The 26,618-nt window shown below is 36.3% G+C and overlaps 1 protein-coding gene across 3 annotated transcripts in view; it reads right to left on the reverse strand.

Moving 5' to 3' along the window:
• SLC4A1 (solute carrier family 4 member 1 (Diego blood group)) overlaps positions 1–10,381 on the reverse strand; it is a 63,250-nt gene extending 52,869 nt beyond the window's left edge. The window contains exons 1-3 of one of the 3 annotated variants that reach the window (XM_087713419.1): positions 10,264–10,381; positions 5,811–5,901; positions 5,554–5,650 (exon numbers count right to left, since the gene is read on the reverse strand). In XM_087713419.1, coding sequence (XP_087569545.1) covers positions 5,554–5,650; positions 5,811–5,822 — 109 coding nt within the window. In that variant the 5' untranslated portion in view covers positions 5,823–5,901; positions 10,264–10,381. Of the gene's footprint in view, positions 1–5,553; positions 5,653–5,810; positions 5,905–10,263 lie in introns of those variants that run through there. The other 2 variants (XM_014062719.2, XM_087713421.1) reach the window with 2 other exon arrangements.
• Between the last annotated feature and the right edge of the window lie 16,237 nt (positions 10,382–26,618).

Here is a 26,618-nt window from a genome sequence, read left to right on the forward strand (position 1 = left end):
GTACAGAAGAAAATAAAATAAAATACACTCTTCCTATTTCTCGCGTTGTAGTTTTCACGAAATGCCCTACCTTTCCATGCTTAGTTTTTAGTTTCAAAAGAAAAGTGATAGTTTCTAAATCACCTTTATAAACTTTTCCACATACATAAGCTAGACTACCATGCCTGAGTTACCAAAATCCAGACAACCAATATCTGGCAGTAAAGAGATACAGAAAACCATCTCTTTGATTCTATCTTGGTCTTGCAAATTTTTGCAACTGGGATCCGATAAACCTAACATGTACATAAATACATTCATGTATCAAAACTTATAATTTAGAGAATGGATGAAGAAAATCAAAAATGGTAGTCACTTCTGGCTACAGCCATATTATTTTCTTTCTCTCCTACTAACAGGTGCAGGATGGATTATGCAAAGAAGCAACTCATTTTGTCTTTATTTACATAATTGATGCAAGCAAATTCAGCCATTATTTGCACAGAATTCAAATTACTTCAATTCAGAGTCTTAGTTCTATAGGTTTTTTAATGCACAGAATTATAACTGAAATACCACCATCCCATCAATCATGTTTTTCTTCCATTGACTCCCATTATCTAAAGTTAGTCTATAACCTCTTTGAGGGCAAGATTGGTTTTGTTGTGTTGGCTAATAGCTCTTTCAAGCACCATGTTCTGATACCATTATTTGGTGGTTGATTCACATGGCCTCCTGAAGTGAAATTAAGTTCTAAGTAGGAAATTGTGAAGTAGCCTTCATGTTTCTTACTATCACTTGATCACACCCATCAATAATGAAAGAATCTGCTTTTAACTGGCTATAAACAGAAACAGCTTAAACTCAATAGGGTTTGTCTTCACTTCAAACACAACTTGTATTTATCATCAATAGTGGAATGTTCAAGGAACAGCTGAAATCCAATGTCCTTGTGGGGGACAGATTGCCTGATAAGGGGCCAAAGCTCACTGACTTTCCCTGAGATGGTTACTGTCAACAGGATAGGGCCAATTTCTACTGGCCACAACCAATTCACCCAACACAAGGTCATCTGTGCTACTGGTCTATCTTTCTAATTAGCTAGGAAGTGTTATGCAATTTTTCAACTGATGATTGTATAATCTTCCTTGAGTTAGAAATCCAAAATTACACATGATCTTGATTTAGAAAGTCAAACATTCATTTTAGTGTTTTTCCTCTACAAAATTGATCCCTCCATAGCTCCTTTAATTCATTAGGGCTTTCATACCAAAGTTTGTATCAATGTGTAGCTTAATCCTTTATCTTTTTATAATGTAGCTGCAATTGAGTTGATGGTGCCTCTTGAAATCTCAGAAGGAACTTGTTGATCTTGTATCTTCCTTTTGTATGATTTGTACAATACATATAGAGAGAGGGGTTTTATGATCTTTTTAAAAAGCACTTTCAGTTATTTGCTTAGTAGTGTTCTGCACTTAGTATGTTGTCATATACAATTGATTTGTGAAGATAGTGGTTCTGATAATTTCAGTAGTTCTGATAATTTCAACTTTTAATACTTTCAAAGCGCTTCATATATATTATTTTGGTGTAATGTTACCATAATACATTCTGTTAAGTAGATATTTTCTTCTGATATGGCAGGTGGGAAATTCAGTCTGAGAATGGCTTGGCTGAAGCTGCCTAGTGATTAAACTTATGCTGGAAGAAAATTTCAAGAGGGAAATTCCTGGTTTGCAGCTGAGCTACTGAGCCCACTCCGTGCCACTGAAGATTCCACTGCGCACACTCACTTGTGTCCATATGCTTTTGATAGGATCCTGCTTTTCCCATGGATACCCTCTCCATCCTCCTTCTTTTATTCAGGTGATATATTCCCTGGTGACCAGGCCAGGAGTACTGACTGAATGGTACACAGATATGCTGGCAAATGCTCATCTGGTGAACTGAAAATGCAGAAACGAGAAGGAGAGACTATGGCAAGGCTTATCTTGCCAAATAAAATGAGATTGCTACTTTTCTTGTTAGTTGCTTCTAGCTTGTCCGTCAGTCAGGCTCCAAATCATATATTCTTGGATCTGCTCTCCAGAGTTCAGCCCTAGATATGTTGTTGCAGCCATATGACAATTTATAAATGGTGGGATTGGTGAGATTCTCATTAGTTAAGCCATCCATGGGATAGAGGCAGACATAGTCCTCGCCCCCAGTAAAGTCACTTTAGACATGATGATAACATTCAAACTTTGTTGGTAACTGTCCTATAAATATCCCTCCCATTTATGTACAGCAAAATAACTATCTTAGATGGTAGGTGCCAGGAGGCAGCAGAAGACTTGGAAAATAGAACTTTCTGCACCACATACCCAGCCCTGGTCCTGTTGCTACTCTGGAAAATAGACTGCTGTATGAAAGACAGATAAAACTGCTATACCTGTATCTCCCTTGGGAAAGGAATCAAGCCTAACCCGATCATACCTTTATATATGGTAGACTGAAGACACCATTCTGGAATTCACCTTACATAGCAAAATAACTTGGTTTAGTACTACTGCAAAATTACCATTTTGTAATGCTCTTGGGAAAACAGATCAAGGGTATACAGAACACAGATAATACCTATGAGACCAAGGGAAGTTTTCCAAGTCCAGTTTTGAGACTGAAATAAACTGGCAGCATGTTCTGAATCCTGGTCACCATTTATAGCCATAAGGATAACAGCATCTTCAGTCTAATAGCTTCTGCCCCAGATGAGGTGAACTATGGATTCCTTTATTATGCTGGCTGGAGATGATGGAAATTAAAGTTCAATGTACATGGGTGACAACAGATTTGTGCTAGAGACTTGTATGCAAACAGAGTTCCTCTTTGATAATTAGTATTACATAGGATGTTTCCAGCTGCTTTGCTTCTGAAAGATGGTTACAGATTTATTTTCTTGATCATTGGTAGAAACACCATGTCACTTTCAGCATGGAAAACTGAAAGTTCAATAGCCATTACATTTTCAGCACTTCCCTCTTCTATGCTGAATCTTATATCCACAGCTACATACCAAAACCCTATTTTACTAGAAACTAAGTTGATATGGAGTGAAAATAGGATTTTGGAAAACATTTAACAGACAAAAGAAATATGGCAAATTTAACATTATATGCAAAATGTGCCAAGTTTCTTCAATTTCTACTGAGGTCTGTAGATAAATTTAAAATAATATTGCCACAAATTGCTGGTTTCCAGATTTGGTTGTAAATGTCACCATTGAATGAAATGCAGTAGCCACTTTTTCTAAGGGAAATTAAATTTCCCTTCTCCAATGTAACATAAAAGACAGATATTCTTGTCTGATAGTTAGTTCTTGCATATGCCTTGAACATAGATTCCTGGTGACTTCCTGGACAACTACCTGCAGTTTCCTTGGTAAGTTTTTAAAGAAGAGGTTTACCATAGCCTCCATCTCAGGTCTGAAGGGGAATGACTGGCCCAAAGTCACCTAGTCAGCTTTGTGCCTAATGTGATACTAGAACTCATGGTTTCCCTGTTTCCAGCCTGGTGCCTTTACCCACTTCCACAAAAATGATTTTCAGTTAAATCTTAAAGACTACAAAAAAATTGTTTTTTTGGCTTTTCGGAGTCAGTGTCTGAAACATCTTCTTTCTTCCATTCAAGCTAATGCATGTATTATTTTAGCCTCTCCTTATCCCTTAAATAGGAACACGTGTTATTTTACTATGTATATTGTTTCCTTGTTCTAAGGTACAGGGAAAAAAATTGAATGGTAAAAGTGTAGATGGTAAAAGTACTGATTGAATTCACAGTGGCTGTTGTTTCTAGCTCATTGCCAGCCCCCAAGTATTAGTCACGATACAGGCAAAGCACACTTCCTGCCCATTCAAATAAACAAATATATTTTTTTCATGTAGAAAACTCTTACAAGTCTATGTTGTTGTTAGAGTCTTTCATTTTGTTTTTATTTGTAGACATTGTGGGTGTGTTCCCATATCTGAAAAAAACATACAAAGCAAAACAATATCCCTTTATGATAACACATAACGGGGAAATATTTTTGCTCATTCTTTTCCTGTTGGGATTGCAGGAATTTTTCACCTAGGAGAGCTCTCAAAAATACGTATAGGTTGATAATTTGTCAATACCACACTTGTTAAGTGCATAATTTTTTCAAAAAAAGCGGCCTAATGTTAAAGGTTCCAATCCAGACTTGGATTATGATATGGGGGTGTCAAACAATTTCTGCTTTCAAGATAATCTACTACAGTGTGCAATTTTCCTTTCTACTGTGAATGAATGGAAAAAGTATGCATGAGAGTAAATGTATAGGCTTTCTGGTTGTTTGCATCTGGTGAGGCCAATGAAGTGGAGGTATAGATACATTCTTTTGTTTTTAAATATTTTTGTAAACCACCAATTTATTTATAAGTCATCAATTTGTAAGCCACCAATTTATTTTAAAAATAATATACTGTAATAATGTAATAAAGTCTTCTGGTTGCTTTTTTGGAGATGTAAAGATGTTGGCCCTAATCATATGAAGTTTATAGGCATGTTCATGGTCTTAATTATTGTAAAAAAAAGAGCCAAGGAAATCAAAGAAAGAATGCCAAATGATGCCAACCTTCCCAAACCCATTCTTCATGAACCTGAGCCAGTAGCATATTTAGAATCTTATCTTATCTGAGTAAGGAACTAATTCAACCACAGTCCTATCCAGATGTCACTTTTTTCACCTCTTTCCAAATATCATCATGGTAGGTCTATGGCTGCCAGATCCAATCCCACATTCCAGAGATAGATCTGAAAGGCCCTTAAATGCAAGAGTTGATGTATAACTTTTAAGTAAAGGACTATGCATCACTATGCACATTATTGGAAGAATGGGAAGGGCCAATTCAGGGTATTAGATTGAAAGGGGGAGACCAAAATATTGTCATACTAAACTGCACCCAATGAAGTTTATATTGATCATGACTAATTTAAAATCCATTAATTTCAGTGGACTTAAGTATGGTTAGCTATGATCCAATTTGTCAACTAAAATTATCTAAGAGACTTTTGCTTTCCTGATATATCACAAAGGTCCTCGTTCTCACATTTTAAAGTTATTGTGCAGAGACTTCTTCAAAAATCTTTAACTGAGATATCTTCCTCTGATTGACAATGCAATTGATGAACCTTTGGAAGAGAATGTCTCCCAATATGCTAGTTGGCCTTAGGTACATTTTTCCTTTGTGTGGCATTATTTTCTTTGAGAATCACTTTTCATAAGAACTGATTTGCAGAAAACGGCAACTAATGAATCTACCATGGGATTCTTGTGGGCTGAAGCAGTGGGCGCATTCTCAGTGTTTGGATATGTGGCTTAGCCTATATGAATATTCTTTTTAAGATCAATTTATGATCTAACTTCTAAATAAAAAACCATGTTAAACATATTCAGATGTACAAAGTAGAATCCTAAATCCTGCCAAAATTCCTGAAACATCTTAGACCCCAAAAATACATGACAAGTTTGCCCTGAAAGTTTTCTGCTCTTTTCTTCAATTGATTTGAATTACTCACTGTCTCCACTTGCAAGTGACATATTAGACTGTTTCAGTGAAGAGTCTCCATATGCCTCCACGTCAAGTTTCGCCTTAATCCCAGATTCATAGTCCTCCTTTGAGAGGGAAAAATATTTTAAATGCTTATAAACACATGTATTAATGTTAATGTATTAAGAGGTTCACCAAATTCTGATGCTGATTAAATAGCAGTTTCCTCCCAATTCAAGGCTTATTTTTCATATTCTAGTAAAAATAACCTATTTTCTCTCTCACCTGAGATGCCATTCCCTCTTGGCTTCTGGTCCTTCTTGTTCTTCTTGTTCTCTTCCTAATGCTCAGCCTGGAGGTAACATTCCCTGGTTAGCTGCTTCAGATTGAAATACAGAAGAACAAAGATAAATTAGGAAGTTAGAGACATGAACACAGCTCTACCTTCAAGAAAATCTTAGAGCAGACTTCTTGCAATGCTTTTTGTGTCAGACCACACAAAACTGACATATTGGGGTGCCTGGTGGAAGTAAACAGAGGCAAAAAACAGCCACTTTTGTAGCAGTGCCTTCTGACTCCTATGGGGATCATTACATGTCGTTATTGTTTCTATGTCCTGCAATGAATATAACCAACTGTAAACTATTTTAATTCAATTTCTGGTTGCTTCTAGATGGGCCCTCTTCTTGTCAACTGCTACTCTTCATTCATTTTTTACAGTAGATCCAGATAATAGCATTATCAGCCCATTGCATTCCAGTATTTTCTCTGTTGTTCTCCCAGCTAGGCCAATTTTTATAGCAAAATTGATTTGCAACAGCTTCTCTCATTACATTCAAACATGGATATTTTTATGTTGAAGCTTTAAAGAAAACATTAAAAAAACATTTTATCTTCTATAATACAGTCCTTGTGGGCTACAATATCACTTGTTCAAGAGAATAGAATTAGTTTTCTGAGATCAAAATATTTCTCCCTAATTCCTTAATATGAAGGTACTGGCTATGATTATTCAGTAGCAAAAGACTGGATCACCAATAGATGTTCCTTTCTTATTGTTATTTAAAATACTCTATATCTGTGCTTTGATGGTCTTTTTTCTTTTCTAACAATTGCATCTTATAATTTTAAGAAAAAATATAATCCATACATATGGATGATATTCAGTGTGTTAAATTGCTTTGAAGCAAAATATGAATGGATACTTATCTAGCTATGGTAGATTTCAGGGTAATTTTCCACCTGAAATGCATTAATTAAGCAACTTTGTGACAACCATACATATCAGCGTATCTGATACGTTTTTGCACTTGGATCTGATCACCAAGACCTTCCAAAACAATTGGAATTTTATTACTGTAATAAAACAGAGACACAAATAGATAGGCAGGGAGACGCACGCAGAGAGGGGGGGGAGAGAATGCCCCAGAGTCCATCTAAAACTTGTAATTGTGAATGTAGCAGAAGGGGGAGAGGAATAAAATACATACTAAATAATTATGGTAACTATGTTCAAATTATTATTTTATATTTAGACAAAATAGAATTTAGGAGTTTGTTTCTTCCATATTTTTACCTAGAAAAGATTGTGCAGTTGTGTATAACAGGAGAGAAAAGAAGGGAATTTAGAAGACATTATGACACCAACACTTTTATTTTAAATGCATTTCTTATAACCTCTAGATGAGAAATTTCAGTGTCTCCAGTACCTTATAGATGAAAGACTGTGTTTGTAACATGCAATTCCAATAATTTGCAATTTTCTTTCTAACTTTGCTGTTAGAAAGAAAACAGTGGAGCTGTTACTTCTTTTCAATATCCCTTTTGCAACACTAGGGGGCATTGTAGTAAGATCCATTGAAACTGGGGTGTGGTGCTTAGCAGACTCACACAATCGCTGTGTAATATGCTTAATCAGGAGGCAGACATGCCCTAGTTATGCCCCACTCTCTTTCCAATGCTACCCACATTCTAATTTAATTTACTTTTCCCCCTCGGTAAACCTAACAAACTTCTTTTTTGGTCACTTCTATCATAGCATAGCACTTGACAAATTTCTTTTAATTTATTTTTATAAGTACAATTGCATTCATTTTATGCATAGGAAATAATCTATGTTCCCAGTACATTGGGTAGTGATGTTAAGTTTGGAAGTTAAGTTTAATTTGTCTATCTATTCATAATCATTTATCATGTTCTGACCACAGAAGCTCATCAAACTATATGCTCAGCACATTTCTTCCCTCCCTCCCGAAAGTCAGCATCATCCAATACGACAGGCTTCCTAAGAGTGGAAGGTGTGGAAACGGAAATTGCATTTTTTCTTCTCCCTTTCCTAAAACCTAAAACCTTTTAACTAACTGACAACTTTTAATGAAAAATTCGTTGTGACTTTCTTATGAACTTGTTTACTCCATTTACGATGTCTTCCTTCGCAATTTGAATTCTCATTTTCCTCAACGACAGAGAGAAGGAAACTCTGTATGCAGAGTTGTATATCATGTTCCGCTCAGAAATTAGGGATTTTAAATAATTGCTGACTTGACATTACAAACAAGTCAGTGAATCCAGGCTAAATTAATGGAGTTTTGTGGCATTGCACTACTGATAAACATTATCTTTCACTGCTATGCATGTTGGGCTGGTCCTCATTAAATTGTAATAAATTGGCAACAATGTCTCAGCTTTTCCTGATAAGGACATCTCCTTTTATTGTCTATATGCCCAAAAGGCTGAATTTGGTGGAGATTTTGAAAGGCTTTAGAGAAGCTTTTCCAAAGCCAGCATCCTTTGGATGGGTTAAACCAAAAAACCCTTCCTCTCAGCTACTGTAGCCATTTGGTACATTGGCTGAATCCAACTTTTGTAATTAGAGAACCCAATCAACTATGGCTTATTCAACAAACTGATATGCGAGTAAAAAATGTGTCTCAGTATGATGTGCGAATTAGTACTATGAATTAAATCCCTCTCCAGACTTTCTCATTTGCGATCCTATGTCAATTGCTGAATTTGTATTTTAAGCAGCCTAGTATCTGTACAAGCTGGTGGCCGATTCATCTTGTAGCGCAAAATCCATTTACAATTGTATAAATATGGAGCTCAAAGAGGCCCTTCAGGCCATCAAATCTTACTCAGTATAGGAATCCAAATTAAAACATAAATATCTGTCTAGCCTCTGTTTGAATATATCAAGTGAAAGAGAGGCCCTTCACCCGACCAAATACTTCATTCTTATTCCATAAAGTACCACAATTGGAATATAATTTTTAGCTTCATTATCTTTGCACCATTCTTGCAATCTAATCAATCAATTAATACATAGAGGCAATTAAGAACCTCTTTGAGACATCTGTGATAAATTTGTCACTATCTCTGTCATCAATTATATAAAGAAATATAAAGAAGACTGTTTATAACGTAAGAACTAATTAATGGACATCAATATTTTAATAACCATCACTATTAAGTGCAACAGAAGTACTGAACAATTTCAGTCCTGTCATCTGAGAAATAATGTTTCCAAAGTATAAAAAACACAATTTAAATAGAGAATTAATAGATTTATGATCTGTTTGAAGATATTAGACTCTGAAGTACCCAAATTAATCTAATGTCAAAGATTTGGATGAATTAAAAAAATTAATGTCTTCCTATATAGAATTCTTTCTGGCTTCTAGAATTCATTGTCACAAGACATGAGAAACCACACAAGATCGTTTATACAGGTTTAGAAATGGTTGACAAATTGATGGACGATGGATCAATAGTTTTTAACCATTATAAGTTCAGTTGATCTACTCCCTGTCCAGTCAATAGAAAATAAGACATCTTGAACAGCTTATCAACTTCTAAGAAATATCAAAGGAATTATTGTCTACAGACACATTTTCAGATTTATTGGACCCTTTATTTTCTACAGAAACTCAATTTTTGATATTTTATTAAAATATTTTACAGAAGAGATAACCTTGTATCATCTCATCATATTCCCCAGCTATCTCCAACGTTCCATAAAATTTAATTTAATTAGGAGAGTGTATTCTTTCTGTTCATGGTTGGAAATTTTTCTTCCCCTCATTCCCCTCAACCAGAAAGATAAAAGCTATGCCTTAAGCATTATATAAACCAAGTTCTACACATAGGTTTTATGCTACAAGATAGGGATGATTCCTTTAAAAGAATAAAATGTTAAAAGAGAAAAAAAGTGTACCAACAAATCCAAACTAATATGAAATAACTCAAAGTAGATTCATTTTGTTTCAAATATCTCCAGGAAACCTCTGCAGCTATCAAGTATTCCAAATACGAATATTTCAAGATAAAGATCAAATAATGAATGATAAAAAGGTGTTCCTTCATATCTCCTATAATTTTGTTCCTTCTTATCTCCTATAATTTTGTTTATTAGTATTAGATTTCTAACCATCTTCACCCAGTATGTATTTATATTCCAATTATCCCCATCCCATATGACACAATGATGGGAGTGGTGGGAGATGCAGTGCTACAAGAATTGATTGAGAGGGGCCTAAATCTACCATCAGTGGGGTTTTTTTTTTTTGAGCTACAAAAGGCTAACTAAAGAGGGTTCCTCCTGACCTTCCTACTTTCAAAGGACAGAGGTCATTCTTTCCTCAGTTATCGCCCTTTATTTCTACTACAGTTTTTGTCTTGATCCTGAGAGCATCTTTCATTGGCTCACAGAAACTCAAACGAGAATGTAAAATTCACTCACCTATTTACTTGCAGGATATTCTTGATGAGAAAGCAACAGAAGTCTAAGCCACTTAGACTTTTGTTGCTCTATGGAATCCCCGTCTTCTAGTTTCCACCAGTCCACAAGAGTCAGTAATGAGATGATAGCATACTCCAGAGGAGCTTCTAAGTCCTGACTCACGGTTAATTCTTTAATCTTGTCCTACCACCTGGCACTTGAGATGCTTCTGGATGTTCTAGATTCTACCTTTTTCCAAGGGCCAATAAACAACATTATCTTGCATTACCATGTGGTGTTACCTCCCTCCTAACCGTCTGTGTGTCCCCTTGAATTTTCATGGCATGCCCCTCCCATCTTACTACTACTAGCTGTACCATCCTTAGAATTATTGTAAATGTTGAGCGAGACTCAGAAAGTCTATATCTCCTTCCATATGTCGTATTAGTTTCATATCTTTAAGTTAAGCTTCCTTAAAGGTTACAAGAAAATTAACTTTATTGGTTCTGAAGAAAGCAAAGTACCTGCCAAAAGTTGAAGCACTCTTTTGGTGAAATGTTTACCTGAAAAAAGTCCCATTAGTATATTTCAGAGAATGGGGGAAAGAAGAGAATAGGTCATGAACTGCATCTCTCTGACTCCAGTAATTTCAGATGGACCCTCATAGCTTCAGTTTACAGAACTATTATTTAAATAATGTAAAACAACATTCTCTTTGAAAGAAGGAACAATTCCACCATAGTCTATATACATAAGATTTGTCATCTCTGCCCCTGTCTAAATTACAAGCACAGATCAGATGAATTCTTATTGTAAAATTGGTAGAGATCATTGAAAGAAGGGAAATTCCAGTTCCATTTAGCTGATAACTAAAGTATCCTTAAGGATAGAAATAGTAGCATAAAAAGGTCATTTCAACATAAGCCATTTTTTTTAAAAGAGTCAGCAGTAAGTAGAGCCATTATTTGTCAACTGTGAAGTATAGAGTGTCAAGTTTCAGCTTAGACTTAGAGAAAGAGTACTGTCTAGGCAGGAATATGCCAGTCTTCATTAGTTTGAGTCACCCCAGAAAAGCCATCTTATCAGTGTGTGCCCACCATTGATTTCCCCCCTCACACATTGTACACTGTAACATTTGGTAGCTATTGATTTCCATAGACTGATATTTAATTATATAGATACAATAATTTGCAGCAATTACTCTTTCATGCTCCATCCAGATATTATAATAATACCATTTAAGATATAGGGAGCTTCTGTAAATTTATCACTAAAACCCAGCTAGGTTTCCACATAGAGTTTACTTATTGTATTTCACCAGTAGGATTTTTAATTTGTGCAATCAAGATCTTAGAACATTTCTGTTTTTGTCTCAATTTATTAACCAACTACAAGTGATTTTATTAGTTTACATAACATTAAGGAATGATTAATGCAATATAACAATGATAGAGTTGCAAGATAAGAGCCTAAAAATAGCACCAGGCTTATTACTCTACATAGGACATTTGAAAGACACCATTGGAAAGGCCCTGTTTTGCTAAATCAAAATCTGTTTCTCCTATTGATGGTACTTTAGGATGTATCTCCTTTAAAGCACAAACAGAACAGATGCTCTTCCAAATATTTATCTGTTTGTTACTTCTAGCATTAATATTTTGACTAAATCTGACATTTTATTCTTCCAAATGTGGCCTAGTAATATTCTTGATGTTTCTGCAACTTCTGGCCCCATAAATAATGTCAGAATCACATTGTTTAAATTTGTGAACTTATGTTCCTGAAGAAAATATGCTCTTTCTGTGTTAGCATCTGGAATTGGATTAGTACTTAGCTTCCTTCCCAGATGGACGGTAAATTTATTATCATTCTGACTTTCCCTGGAGTTGAGGAGGATCTGCAATTAAACATAATAGGTGTTTAGCTTCATATATGCAATACTATTTGGACAGATTCACTGGTCTACGGTGTAAATCAGTTAATATGACATACACAGCTCATTAACATTCAAATGATACATGACACAGGTACGTATATTCCATATATAGTGCATAAGTATGTAGTACATGTAATAAGGTAAAGATAAAGGTTCCCCTCACACATATGTGCTATCATGTTTCCCCAAAAATAAGACAGGGACTTATTTCGGCCCTTGGTCCTTGGATCAGCTGATCTCGAGAGGGTCGGAAGTTCTGTGTCTGTTTCTGGCACACTCTTGCCAGCCCTAGTGTCACTGGGCCTGCTGCTCTTCTTGTGGCAGCCACTAAAAGAAGGGGCGCAGTAGCTAGGGTTTGTGAGAGTGTCCTCCATGAGGCCATTCTGCATGGATGGCAGGTGCATGTGAGGTGGGTGGGGGATGTTCCCCCCCTTCATCTCCAGGAAATGATGGAGACCAGCTGCACATACAGTTAAATATTTTCGAGGAGGGCTTATTTTTGGGGAAGGGCTTATTTTAGCGCATGCGCTCAAAAGCCCAATTGGGCTTATTATGCATGGAGGTTTTATTTTAGGGGAAACAGGGTAGTTGTTCCTAACTCTAGGGGGTGCTGCTCATCTCTGTTTCAAAGGTGAAGAGCCAAAGCTGTATGAAGACATCTCTGTAGTCATGTGGCTGGCATGACTAAACACTGAAGGCACATGGAACACTGTTACCTACCCAACAAAGTGGCCCCTATTTTTCTACTTGGATTTTTTTTACATGCTTTCGAACTGCTAGGTTGGCAGAAGCTGGGACAAATAACGGAAACTCACTCTGTTATGCAGTGCTAGGGACTTGAACTGCCAACCTTTCTGATCGACGAGCTTAGCATCTTAGCCATTGAGCCACCACGTCCCATATAAATGTAGTACATAAATACAATCCATGTTATAAGCATATTAGGAACTCTGTATTAGAATAAGATGTAATTACTTATATAGAAAAACTCAATGAGACTAAATACAGGAATTTTTGGTTCTCATAATTTTGTGATTTGTTATAATACCCAATTTATATATCTGGGATAAAGAGTGTTCATCCTTCTTTTTGCAGCAGCAGTTGTTTAGTAATCCAGCAAGGACAATATCTTGCAGAATTGTTTTAGCTCTCTAACCACTTAGTATGAATGAGCCGGTGCAGCTGGAGCGTGTTTGCGGTAGTGCCTCTTGGTTTTATTTTATCAATTTTTAGTACTCCTACTGGATTCTTTTTTATTTAATTAACATTTTTTGGTGGAGATAACAGCGTAGAACATAATGAAAACATAAGGCAAATTTGCATTTACTAGACTTTTCCGATATGGGGGAGAGGGGGAAAAATGAAAGCCAGCTCTTCTCACAAACAACTAGTCCAATAACTTCCTTTATGGAGTCTAAGTTAAAGACTAAAATGGCAAAGAACAACCAGATAATTCAGAGTATGGAGAATTCAGAGTATAGAGAGTTTACCTGGGAAAATGTAACTGAGTTTATGGCAAAGCAATGCCTTCTCACAGCGCAAATGGTGGTTTCAATAGTTGAACAATTAATTGCCATCCAACATGATGTAGAGTCATTGAAAAAAGATTTAGCTGTTTTTCTTCAAATACAATATCGGGCCCCAAGTACTCCCACTAAAGTTCTGGCAGAAGATTTGATTAACTCCCATTCGCAGGATAAGGAAAAGGAAATAGAGCAAAGAGACAGAGAAACAGTTAAAGAGATGGATAAAAGGAGTCAGTCCTCTCAGAAAAACAGTCTCCTCCCCAGACAAGGCAACGAGAGGAAAAGGTATCAATAAAAAAGAAATCAGGAAAGCATTCCTCCCTCAATTATAACAATCACATCGCTCCCTACAAACACAAAGGATAGCTCTTAGAATCCATTTGAATGGACTTAATTATGGATGTTGGAATTCCAGAAGTGCAATATTAAATTCCCTAAGCCAGCTTCTTCACTGTCACAGGGGCATGATTGATCTCCGTGCTGTGGAGTGGTTACCTGAGGCCCCAAATTGGAAGCGGATCCTTCTGTCTTTCAAACAGCCCACCATACCACAGATGTTATTCAAGATGAAGGCATATTTAGCCTCCTTCCAAATCTTTCCCATCAGAGTCTTTGGTGAAGAAAGGGTTATTCCACTAATAGCTAACATGCGAGTCTCCAAGGTTACTGACAACACCTCATTTTCAACCTTGGAAAAGAAAGAGAATGATAGTGGGAGTCAACCAGTCTTGCCCAGAGAAGAGATACTTAACAGCACAGAAGCTGGTCTCATTAACGCTTTTGGTGCTCTCCCAAGGAAAGTATGAATGAGAAGCTAAAAACTGAGTGTGTCAGATATAAGAGAGTAAACCGTTCCAAACACGATTGCAGAAAATATGACCGTGGTCAATGCCTGGAATGCACTACCTGACTCCATTGTTACATCCTCAAACCCCCACAGCTTCAACTGTCTACCGTGGACCTCACCCCTTTCCTAAGAAGTCTGTAAAGGGGGCATGCATAAGTGCACCAGCATGTCTACTGTTCCTATCCTACCGTCCCCATTCATTTGTATTCATTTCTTTCATTCATATCCATGTTTATACTTATATCTGTGATCTCGTACATGTTTGACAAATAAATAAATAAAATATGTAGAGACATTGAAGAGTTTTGAACTGGCTTATTGAGTAGTTGAGAAGATGCTAGATCACTCTCCCTGAGCAGAGCATTCTCCAGATGGAAATATAACCTCCAGATTTTTAGCCAGCATCTATAGTAAGTGAAAAGCTTTGGGAATTGCAGTCCCAATCCATTTAGAGCTAATCCAGGTAGGGAAGCTAGTTTTAAAAAGGAGCATACTATCTTTCCCTGCTTGAAGGTTCCACGACAAAACCGCGTTCGACTAAACCACGCTCGACGAAACCACGTAGCTGACGTCATCAACAGGGCGACAACAGCACGGAGACAGAAGCACGCTGTAAACGCTAAACCTAAAATTAACCCCTAAACCTAAACCTAACCCCCCTAAACCTAATCCTAAACCTAACCCTAAACCTAACCCTAAACCTAATCCTAACCCTTAACCTAACCCTAAACCTAACCCTAACCCTTAACCTAACCCTAAACCTAACCCTAACCCTTAACCTAACCCTTAACCTAACCCTAACCCTTAACCTAACCCTAAACCTAACCCTAAACCTAACCCTAAACCTAACCCTAAACCTAACCCTTACCTTAAGTTGAATCGGCTTGCTTTCAAAGCGCTATTTAAAGCACCCTTCTTTCTCCGCGCTCGCTGTTGTCGCCCTGTTGATGACGTCAGTGACGTGGTTTAATCGGGCACGGCTTAGTCGAGCGCGGTTTTGTCGTGCCACGTGCTTGAAGGCTGTAATGGCCCTTTGAAGCCTATATGCCATAAGGAATAAGAAGAAAGCCTAAATTTTGTTTAACAGAGTGGCAAATTTACTTTTAGTTATATTACATTAGTAAATATAGACTACATTATGTAAACACTAAGTTATTCAGTCAATATGTGTACATGTGCATGTGTGTCTGTGTATATGTATATGTACCAGAGGTAGGTGCCTATCAGTTTCTTACCGGTTCAGCTGAACCGGTGCTGGTTTGCTGGCCTGGGTCGCTGAACTGGCAGTAATTCTGGCAGCAGCCCTCCCCTGATATGTACCATATGTAAATGTAGACCTAGATGTAGATGTATTTCAGCTTTAAAGCATAGAGGCTCAGGGCTCTTCTGTCAGATTTTGGAGCCAGGTGTATTCCTGGCCAAAAGCTTTAGAATGTAACAGTTGGATTTTGCATATGATATTTCTTCTAATTCTGCTGTTATATGATATGACAGTTTTATGGAGGCAGTGATGAGATCCAGGAATCAGAGTGGGTGGCATTGAACATCAGATTGACTGAGCCACAGTATTCAATATATTGTTTGGCAGACTTCTTTAACTTCTATTCAGCTGAAGTGCATTTCTTCAGACCTTTAGCAATCTTTGTGAGAAAGCAAACGAGGAACTCTGTCATTGGAGGGTTTAAAAATATACCAAGAAAACTGGGCCAATGAAATTGTTCTTGTCACATTTGGGCGGAAAAAAACCCTCTCACAGAATGATAGGGGGCACCTATTAGCTTGTAGCTTGTAAGTGGATGGGATGGGTTTGGGTGGTGCTTCTGGTTGCCTTTTACAGTGGATAGTGCTTTACGATTAAGCCTATCTCAGAGGATCCCCTCCTTCAGTAACTGCTTTATCTCTCAGTAGACAGCCAGGTTTAGCAAAAGCAAGCGTCCTCCCTGGTAGCTTCTCCCCAGCTTTTCTGCAACATTATTGGCACCATTAATCCCTGCTTTGGGATACTGCTATGGGTTAATTTGTGAAAGGGAAGGGAAGGGAAAGGGGAAAAAAGGAAAAGGAAGGGAAGGGAGTTTCCAAATCTGCAGTTATTGTAGGATTATCATTCCTGTGCCATTGAGGCATGCTAGTTTGACAAGGAAGTATTGTAGATACAGAATCTTGGCCACATATGAAGGCTGAGCTCAATGAAGGTTTTCATATGAAGGTTAGTTCTCAATGGCTGCAAGAAAGATTTGGGGACCCAGGTTATTATTAAACCTGGATTGCATTGAGAAAAACATAAATGTTAATACAAGTGATCCAAGTTCTCAGAATTATCCCTTCTAACCCCAATAACCCAATTCTTGATCATTACGAATGTTAGGGTAGCCAGTTTTAATTTCAGCTCATTTCTATGGTTGCATCTTCAATGGTAGTTTGATGTGGAAATACCTACTTGCATTACTTCCATGCAGCATTTTAAATAAACTGCTGTTCAAAGCACTGGAACAGATTGGTGGGTTTTCCACTAAGTTAAGTTTTCCATTTAAGTTGCCTTGCTTTATCTAGAATGATACAGCTGACAAAAGTCGAATCCCGCCCTACATCTTTGAGGATTGATTATTTCTTTATTCTCCTTCAAAAGAGATGGTGTTATACCAATGCCAACCTGTAGAGAGCAGGAGACAAGAATTAATATAGACATCTTCACCAGTTTGCAGCTTAGCCTGGATTTTTACAAAGAAAATAATCAAAGATAAATAAATAATCAAATGTCAAAGAAAAACGTGTATGTGTTAAGCTGCAGCTCTGGAAACATACTTCGCAGCTCAAAAGCTCAATTGTAGGACAATAAACGTAAAGCAAATGAATTTATATTTGTTTTAATCTGACAAGCACTTCCAATTTATTTGTTTTTTCTCTGGGACACATCACAGTTTGGTGGTCCTGGCTTTAATGTAATCAGTTGGTAAAATCACAGGAATGGATTGCCTCTCACTTAACAAAATACCTTTTACAAAAGCATCAAAATGGTGTTCTTTATAAATGTAACTAATCAGTAAATGACCTTTTCACCCAAAGGTTTTGATTTTCAGAAGTAGGTCATATGTACAAAAGATAGCTTTAAAGACTTGGAGTGCGTAAAGTGAGAGCACAGGAGCTCCCATTGTCTATCGCTGTTAGGGCTGATGATGAGAGTTGGAGTTCAAGGATAAGATGACCAGACGTCCCGCTTTTGGCAGGACAGTCACAATTTTCTACAATTTGTCCCGCGTCCCACATCGTTATTAAAAAGTCACGATTTTTCATTTTTAAGTCCAGCCAATCAGCGGGCTGGGGACGGAAAAGTTTAAGTTTAAAAGCTTCGCGCTGCTCGAGTCTTCCATTTCGCCTTCGCCTTCTTGCTGCTTCAGATAAGCAACTCCAGTGGCGGGACTCAGGAGGCTTTGGGTGGGCGGCCGCAGCCTACCTTTTGCAAGGGAAGGCCTTCCCTTGCAAAGGCCTTCCCTAGCGAGGCCATGGGCTGGCAGTAGCGATCACAGCCTAGCTTTCGCCTTTTCTAGCGAGGCCACGGGCTGGCAGTAGCTGCCACGGTCTAGCTTTCGCAAGAGAAGGCCTTCCCTTGCGAAGGCCTTCCCTAGTGAGGCCGCGGGATGGGAGTAGCCATCATTGCCTAGCTTTCGCCTTCCCTAGTGAGGCCGCGGGCTGGGAGTAGCCACCATGGCCTAGCTTTCACAAGAGAAGGCCTTCCCTTGCGAAGGCCTTCCCTAGTGAGGCCGCAGGCTGGGAGTAGCCGCCGCGGCCTAGCTTTCCCCCTGCTCCCCCTCTCCTGCTTAGTAACCCTAGCCTTGTTGTCCCTCCACAGTCCAGTCCAGTGTCTTACCTGTTCCTGCTGCCTCTCTGCCTGCCTGCTCTCTGTTGCTTCCATCCATCGCTGCGAGGATCCATTGTATCGCTGATTCTGCCTGCCTGCTGGTAAGTGAGCCGGGGTTTTTTCTTTTATTTTTTTAATGTATTTTAAAATAATGTTTTATTTATTGTGCATAGGATTTTTTAAAATAGTTTTATTCTGTGTGGATTCTTTTTTTAAATTGTCTTAGACTATTTAAAAAAAGATTCTATCCAAAATAAATTGAAATAAACCATTTTAAAAAATTCTATGCACCATACTTTGAAATGTATTGTGCATAGAATTTTTTAAAATAGTTTTACTTCAATTTATTCTGTGTGGATTCTTTTTTTTAAATTGTTAGACTATTTAAAAAAAGATTCTACCCAAAATAAATTAAAATAAACCATTTTTAAAAATTCTATGCACAATACATTTGAAAGTATTGTGCATAGAATTTTTAAAAATGGTTTTTTTCAATTTATTTTGGATAGAATCTTTTTTTAAATAGTCAGGAGTCATTGACACTGAATTTGCACTTTTAATAATCAGGAAGCACATATTGAGTTTCTTTGAAAGAAAATCCAATAATTTAAAAATCCAATAATTTCTTTCCTAGTATAATTTGATTGCCTATTAGTAACCTATGACTATCACTAAGAGTTGTAGCTTATGATTCTTGATGAATGTATTCTATTTTATTTTTCTTTATGTACACTGAGAGCATATTCACCAAAGACAAATTCCTTGTGTGTCCAATCACACTTAGATAATAAACTATTCTACTCTACTCTATTCATTTCTATTTCAATTCTAATAAGGAGTTTAGCGTCTCTCTCTTGAAAATGTAAGCTAGCATAAGGCATTATAATGCAAGCTAGCCTTAGCTTTCAAACAGTTCATTTAGTGACCAAAGTTACAATGGCATTGAAAAAAGTGACTGATTACCATCTTTCACACTTAGCGACCATTTTTCACTTAGTGACCATTTTTTACACTTAGCGACCGTTGCAGCATCCTCATGATCACGTGATCAAAATTTTGATGTTTGGCAACAGATTCGTATTTATGATGGTTTCAGTGTCCTGGGGTCATGTAATAGCCTTTTGTGACCTTTTGACAAAGTCAAATGGGAAAGCCAGATTCACTTATGTTACTAACTTATCAGCTGCAGTTATTCATTTAAGAACTGTGGCAAGAAAGGTGGTATAATGGGGCAAAATTCATCTAACAAATGTTTCACTTAGGAACAAAAATTTTGGGCTCAGCTGTGGTCGTAAGTCAAGGACTACCTGTACATTAACCATCCTTTCTCTGGAGACAGCATGGTCATTCTCACTGCTTCAAATGGGGGGGGGTCTTGGGGAGCAAAAAGTTTTTTGTTCCTACACCTGTGGATTAACATCATGTCTCCAAGACAATTTAAAAAAAGATTCCACACAGAATAAATTGAAGTAAAACATTTCAAACTATTCCACACAGAATAAATTGAAGTAAAACTATTTTTAAAAATTCTATGCACAATACATTTCAAAGTATTGAGTATAGAATTTTTAAAAATGGTTTTACTTCAATTTATTCTGTGTGGAATAGTTTGAAATGGTTACAGTGTAAATTATTGCTGGTGTAATACTTAATAATGGTTTTTAAGGATTTCTTTTATTTATAGAATATCTTTTTTAATTACTTTGGGGGGGATTTTATTTTTTAATTATTTATAAAATATATTTACTACAAGAAATGTTCCTTTTTGCAAATGTTTTCTTTGTGATGCAATATGTTCAGACCAGATTTATGTATCTCAAAGTGGCTGCTATTCTATGGGCAGGCCAGGTTGGTGCAAGGCAGCTTTGCCAGATTTAGTGTGTTTCACCCTTGTTGAATTTTATATCATATAAAATTGTATAATTTTAATTTTTTTTTAGATTATTAACATAATGAGTAAGAAAAGAGGATACAAATTCAACAATGATCTAAGAAGTGAATTTCCTTTTCTTAAAAAAATCAAAAACATAACATAGTAAAATGTGAGAAATGTAATGCTGAATTTTCTATTTCGCACGGCGGGCAGAATGATATTTCAAAGCACTTGGAGACACAGAAACATAAAAGATATTTAGATACTGCTGCATCTTCCTCCAAAATTCAGGATTTTTTTCGGAAAACAACTTATGGAGACGAAGAAAAGAAATTAACATTAGCAGAAGGACTTATGTTTTTTCATGCTATTAATCACAATCATTCCTTCAGATCTATGGCTTGTACATCACAAGTTTCAAAAAGTTATTCAATAAAAAATTTGCCTGTGCGAGAACAAAATCCGAGGCAATTGTGTGTAATGTGCTTTCCCCATATGCATTTTCAGAATTAAACAAAAATCTAGAGAAAATTAATTTTATTTCCATATATTCTGATGCATCTAATCATAAGGATATAAAATTATTTCCAACTATTATTAGATTTTTTGATTCGGAAACTGGAATACAAATTAGAATTTTAGGTTTTGTTTCTTTGCCTGGCGAAATAATTCTGAAATAATTCTGAAATAATTTTCAGTTCCATTATTAATATTTTGGAACAAAACAATTTAAAATATAAAATAATTGCATATTGTGGAGACAACACGAACGCAAATTTTGGAGGAAAAGCAAGAAGAGGTACAAATAATATTTTTTATAAATTAAACAAAAACCTTAATCAAAATGTTATTGGTGTTGGTTGTGCAGCGCACATAATAGATAATGCCATTCAAACAGCTGCTGATTTGTTGCCCGTAGATGTGGAAAATATTATTGTTAAAATATATTTTTATTTCTATATATACACTGTGCGCGTTGAAATGCTTAAAGAATTTTGTGAAAATGAGGAAGTCGAATATCACAAAATACTTGGATACAGTAAATCGCGCTGGATAGCTTTTTTGCCAGCTGTCGAAAGAATTTTGAAAATATACAATCCTTTGAAATCCTACTTTCTATCACAGGATAAATGTCCTAGAATTTTAGAAGAGTTTTTTGAAAAAGAATCTTCAAAAATTCGGCTAGAGTTTGTACACAATGAAGCAGCTCTTTTTCAAAATACTATAAAAACGTATTGAAGATGACAAAATTTTGGTAATCGAAGTAGCAAATGAAATTAATAATTTAAAATTTCAGTATCAACAATTAACTATCTGTAATAGTATAAGCCAGCTAGAAGAACAAGGTGCAATAAATCGTGCAGATATCATGAATCAGATTAAAAATTTCTATAGTAACTGCGTAGATTATTTAGAAGAGTGGACGGTACATTACAATGATATTGAACATTTTCATTGGGTTGCATTAAAACAAGAACTTAATTGGAATGATGTGCAAAAATCATTCGATCATATTACTCAAAATTTCCCAAATAGTAATATTTCTGAAAATGATCTTTTTGATGAGGTATCATTATTTAAAATATATATTGATAAGGAAAAGGTTAAATCTTGGGCATCAGCAAAAATCACAATAGAGAACAAATGATTAGAAATATTTCATCATTTTAAAATAAATCATATTCCATACAATAATGCACGAAAAATTGTGGAATACGCGCTGTCCTTACCAGGAACTAATGCTGTGACTGAACGTATTTTTCTACGGTAAATAAAGTGTGGACATCAGAAAAATCACAATTAAGTGTTGAGACTTTGAAAGCCATTTTATGTGTGAAATATAATTTAACAAATTCTTGTGAAAAATTTATGACCTTTAAACAACGACAGCAATCTACTAAAAAAAATTCATTCAAATGAGAAATATGCCAAAGAATAAAATAATACTGTACATAATTTTTGTAAATATATTTAATAAATATAAATGTAAATAAATGTATTATATTTGTAAATTGTAGTTATGTTGAAATAAAAAAATATTACAATACTATTTTTGCGTTGTATGAAATTTTTTGTTGCTCCATATAAAATTTTTAATCAACCCCCCCCCCCCCGGGTCATTGGTGTCCCTCTTATCAATCTGAAAATCTGGTCACCTTATTCAAGGACCTACCAAGAACGAAAAGTAGCCCATTCATAATGTACAAGAAACCTTGTTAATGTTCTTTAATAATCCGAGAGTTCTATTGTCTCTTTGGTGAAACTCCATGCATTGGAACAACAAAGTGCATAAACAGTGTAAGAACTGGAATGGATAGTAACAGTTAGACTAGAGATCTTTGAAGTTTTCATTAATCTTCCTTCATAAGAAGCCCACTCTTACTACTCTTTGGTTCAAGAGAGAATTGGTCATGTTTTCAGGATCACTTTTTTATTTTATATATCATACATTAAAGTGTTCTTCAAGATGAGTTAAGCCCTGGTGGATTCATGTCCTTGTAGTTTCCTTGGCAACAAGAAAAATAGTTTGCCATTGCCTTTTTCCAGGATGTTTCTCTCAACTGCCCATTCTAACCTACAGTTCTTATATCTCCAGTATTTTCACATCTAAGTTCAAACTAGATCTAATCCTGTTTAGCTTTTTGAGAACCATCAAGGCAAAAGTGAGCCAGAATAAGTGTGAAGTGGATGTGCTTATCAAGATGATACAGATTCTTCTTTGTTTCTTAGGCATTCCATAGAAGACAAACAGTACATAAGAAAATAGCAACTTCAAGATACAAAGTTTGAAAATCTCTACATAATCTATTCTGATTCCTCCAAATTTAGTGATCTCACATGCTGGGATGGTAGATCCATAATCCAAACTGGCATAATTGCTGACAATTCTGGGTATTTCAATTTCTAGCACAACTGGCAGCATTAGGTTGAGAAAGGTTGAAGTAATTTAGACATAGACAAAAATCTAATGTAAATTACTATTGGGTTGTCTATGCAAATAAATAAATAAACTACAGTTAATGAAGCCAGTTTGTCCCTCTGTGCTTAGCAGCTGACAGCACTTACCCAACTTTAGTTATCTCATAATTTATACAGGGTTAGCCTTGATTAATATTATTTAGAAACCCCATAGTAGAAATAGACTGAGAAATTTAAAAAAAAATCCTGGAAGAAGGCAGTGACAAACCACTTCCGTACCACTGCCAAGAAAACTGAATGGATGCAGTCACTAGGAGTAGTCCTTGACTTGATGATGTTTTTACTTACTTGCTTCTCAGAATTCTGACTCAATTTCAAAATTCAATGCATGGCAGCAAAGAGAGAGAGAGGTTTTTCTAAAGAATCCAGCACCAGACAATTAAGGCCAGCAAAGGTGCTTCCCTTTGCAAGAAAGTTTGTGAGCAGCCATTGGATGGTTTATCAGCTTCATATATTACTCCAGAATTATATGTCCACACTGTCCAACATGTATATTCTAAAAATGTTTGTGTGTGTGTGAGAGAGAGAGAGAGAGAGAAAGGGGGAAGGGAGGGAGAATAAATACAGATAAACTTATTTCTAGGTTAATGGGCATAGAATCACTGGCTTAGAAATGGGATCTTTTTTTCAAATATTGACTTGAGTGCTGGATTCTGAAGATGAGCTGGTAAAGATTCTGACCTTCATTTATCTATTTTGGAAATATGGCAAAACTGAATTTTATTCATGTGTTTAAATAATTTACATAGTCACCCATAATCATAGCAGTGATTCTGAACAGTTATACAAAGTTAAACTTAATGAGTGGCCAAAGTTCCTATGTTCTCTTTAAAATTCTATAAGATTACTGCACAATCATTCGAGCATTTCAGCCTGCCTTTCCTATAGAGTTGTTGTTATTATTGTTAGAATTAATAAGGATTACAAAGAACAAATATAATTAATTTTTGTGCTGGATCAACACCAGAATCTGTCCAGAATCTGTCCACCAAAAATAACAGTAATTAACATGTATCAATACACATCTAGTAGATGCTGCCCTTTGTCAGCCAAATTAAAATAATATAGATCTGTCTGGGTCTGTGTGAAAAGACATATAACAAAAAGTTTAGCAGCTCAGCCTATTTTTGTCTTCTAGCCTCATCTAACTTAATTATGTGACTCAAAAGGCCATTTTTTTCCACCTTCATCACAGGTAATATAAACAGATAAGATAAATTTAGTGCCCTACTCAAATAATAATATGAACATTCTAATAATATGTTAAGAAGCTTTTCAGGTTACACCCTCATGTTCTTATGCAGTATTGGTGAGCTTTAAATAGTAGATATAACACATTAGTTTTTAAAATATATATTTTTATTGAACATATTTCATCATTTACACCACATTTCCACTCTTCTCTCAAGGAATACAGAAAGACTGGTGGCCATACATGCACATTTGAACAAGATATAAAAAAGACCTAGAACAATATGGCTTCTTCAAGGAACAACAAGAATTGGATAACATAATAGACGGGACAGAGGAAAAAAATGATAACTAAAGCATATAACTATTTCCTAAGATTTAAAATGGAGGAAGAAATTGTCAAAGAGACTATGATAATTTAGGCAAATATTTTTGGCTACAACATTAAATTAGAACATTGGGAAAAATTATGGGGGGGGGGAGTTTACAAATTGACAATGTTGGCAGCCTTTAAAGAAATTTATATAAAATGTTTTATCATTGGCATTTACCCCCAGCAAGATTGGTGAAAATGTTTCCAAATAAACCAGTGGAATGCTAGAGATGTAAACATCAACAAGGCACATTCTTTCATATGTGGTGGCCCAGAAGCCCGAAAATATTGGAACAAAATAAGGAAGTGGCTAGTGGAAATTACACAACAAAAGATTGAGTTGAAACCGGAAATATTTTTATTAGGTATAATAAGAGAAAACCTATGTAAGAAAATTCAGTACATTATACTCCACATAACAACTGCGGCTAGAATTGCATTCGCATAAAACTGGAAACAGAGCAACATTCCTTCCAATGGAATAATAATAAAAAAGGTGCTTGATTATGCGGAGATGGACAGGTTAATTGTGGAATTAAAAGATGGAGAAGAAATGGAATATTATATGATTTGGAACGCAGGATGATTAGAAAATAGATGTAAGGATACATAAAGGTTATTTATGAGTCATATTAAAATGGAAAGGTATTATAAATAATTATGAATATTGATACAATTTAAAGCTAAAAGATTATGTGTATGTATGTATGTGTGTGTGTGTGTGTGTGTGTGTGTGTGTGTGTGTGTGTGTGTATATAGAACAGTGATGTATATAATTGGAAAGAAAGAAAATTGAAATAACCATTATGTATATATGAGTAATACCGATACTGGAGCACTGTAAAGAGTGGAAATGTAGTGTAGATATAATAAGACCTTGTTGTTATCATATGTATACAATGCCAGCTATAAAAATGGCAGTTTATGAAAAGCCATTCTCATAAAGACACGGAGAATCAGCAGTGGAAGAATGAAATGGAGGTAGGAAAGAGGCTGGGGGCGGGGGGGGGGAGAGAATGGCTGGATTTGCAATGATTTAAACTATAATTTGTAACCATAGCTGGTTGAATAAAACAACCCCAGAGCCATTGTGGACCATAATGCCAGGACGCATATAAAACATCTGCAACTAAAGAAAATCTCATTGTAGCTTATAATTTGTATGATTTGTTCAACTTTCACACTTGTCAATTTTATCCCATGCGAATCCCTGCCAGGAGGGCAAAGTGTGAATTGATTCTTTTGTCTAACAACTTCAGGTGAGAAAATATCTCAGTTTATGTTGATTTTAATTCTTGCAAAATTGAGATTGTTTGCAGTGAAAGCAGCAAACAAACCCAGCATAGTCCCTAAGTGTAGGAGACGTATGGCGGGAGAGCTTTGTGCGCGGCTGAAATGTCTGCATAAAATGACTGGAAAACACTGACAAGGGAGGCGCCGCCTCTCCTCCTTCATTCCCGTTCCTGGCTTCTCCGCCGGCGCCGACTATTCCCATCTTCGGGCATCACGTCATTGGCGAAGGGGCTGGTTTCCTCTGTGGAGGAGGAGGAAGAGGAGGCGGAGGACGACCCGGCTTTCCATCAGCACCAAGGAGAGCTCCTCCCGACCTTCCCTCCCCTGTCGCCATTCGTCCGGTTTTTGCTGCTTTTCCCCCCGAACCATCCAAGAAGGGGGCTGGAGCTAATTTGGGGAAGAGAGAGAGGAGGGAGATATTTCAGAGCCATCCGCTCTTGGGGGAGGTTGACCCAACGCCTTGTTTTCTGGGGGAAAATAGGGAGAAGAGGAAGGGGGAGGG

This window comes from Thamnophis sirtalis, unplaced genomic scaffold (genome assembly GCF_051295495.1).
Source record: "Thamnophis sirtalis isolate CommonGarterSnake01/CBP01778 unplaced genomic scaffold, rThaSir2_p1.2 scaffold_4, whole genome shotgun sequence".
NCBI classification, from domain to species: Eukaryota; Metazoa; Chordata; class Lepidosauria; order Squamata; family Natricidae; genus Thamnophis; species Thamnophis sirtalis.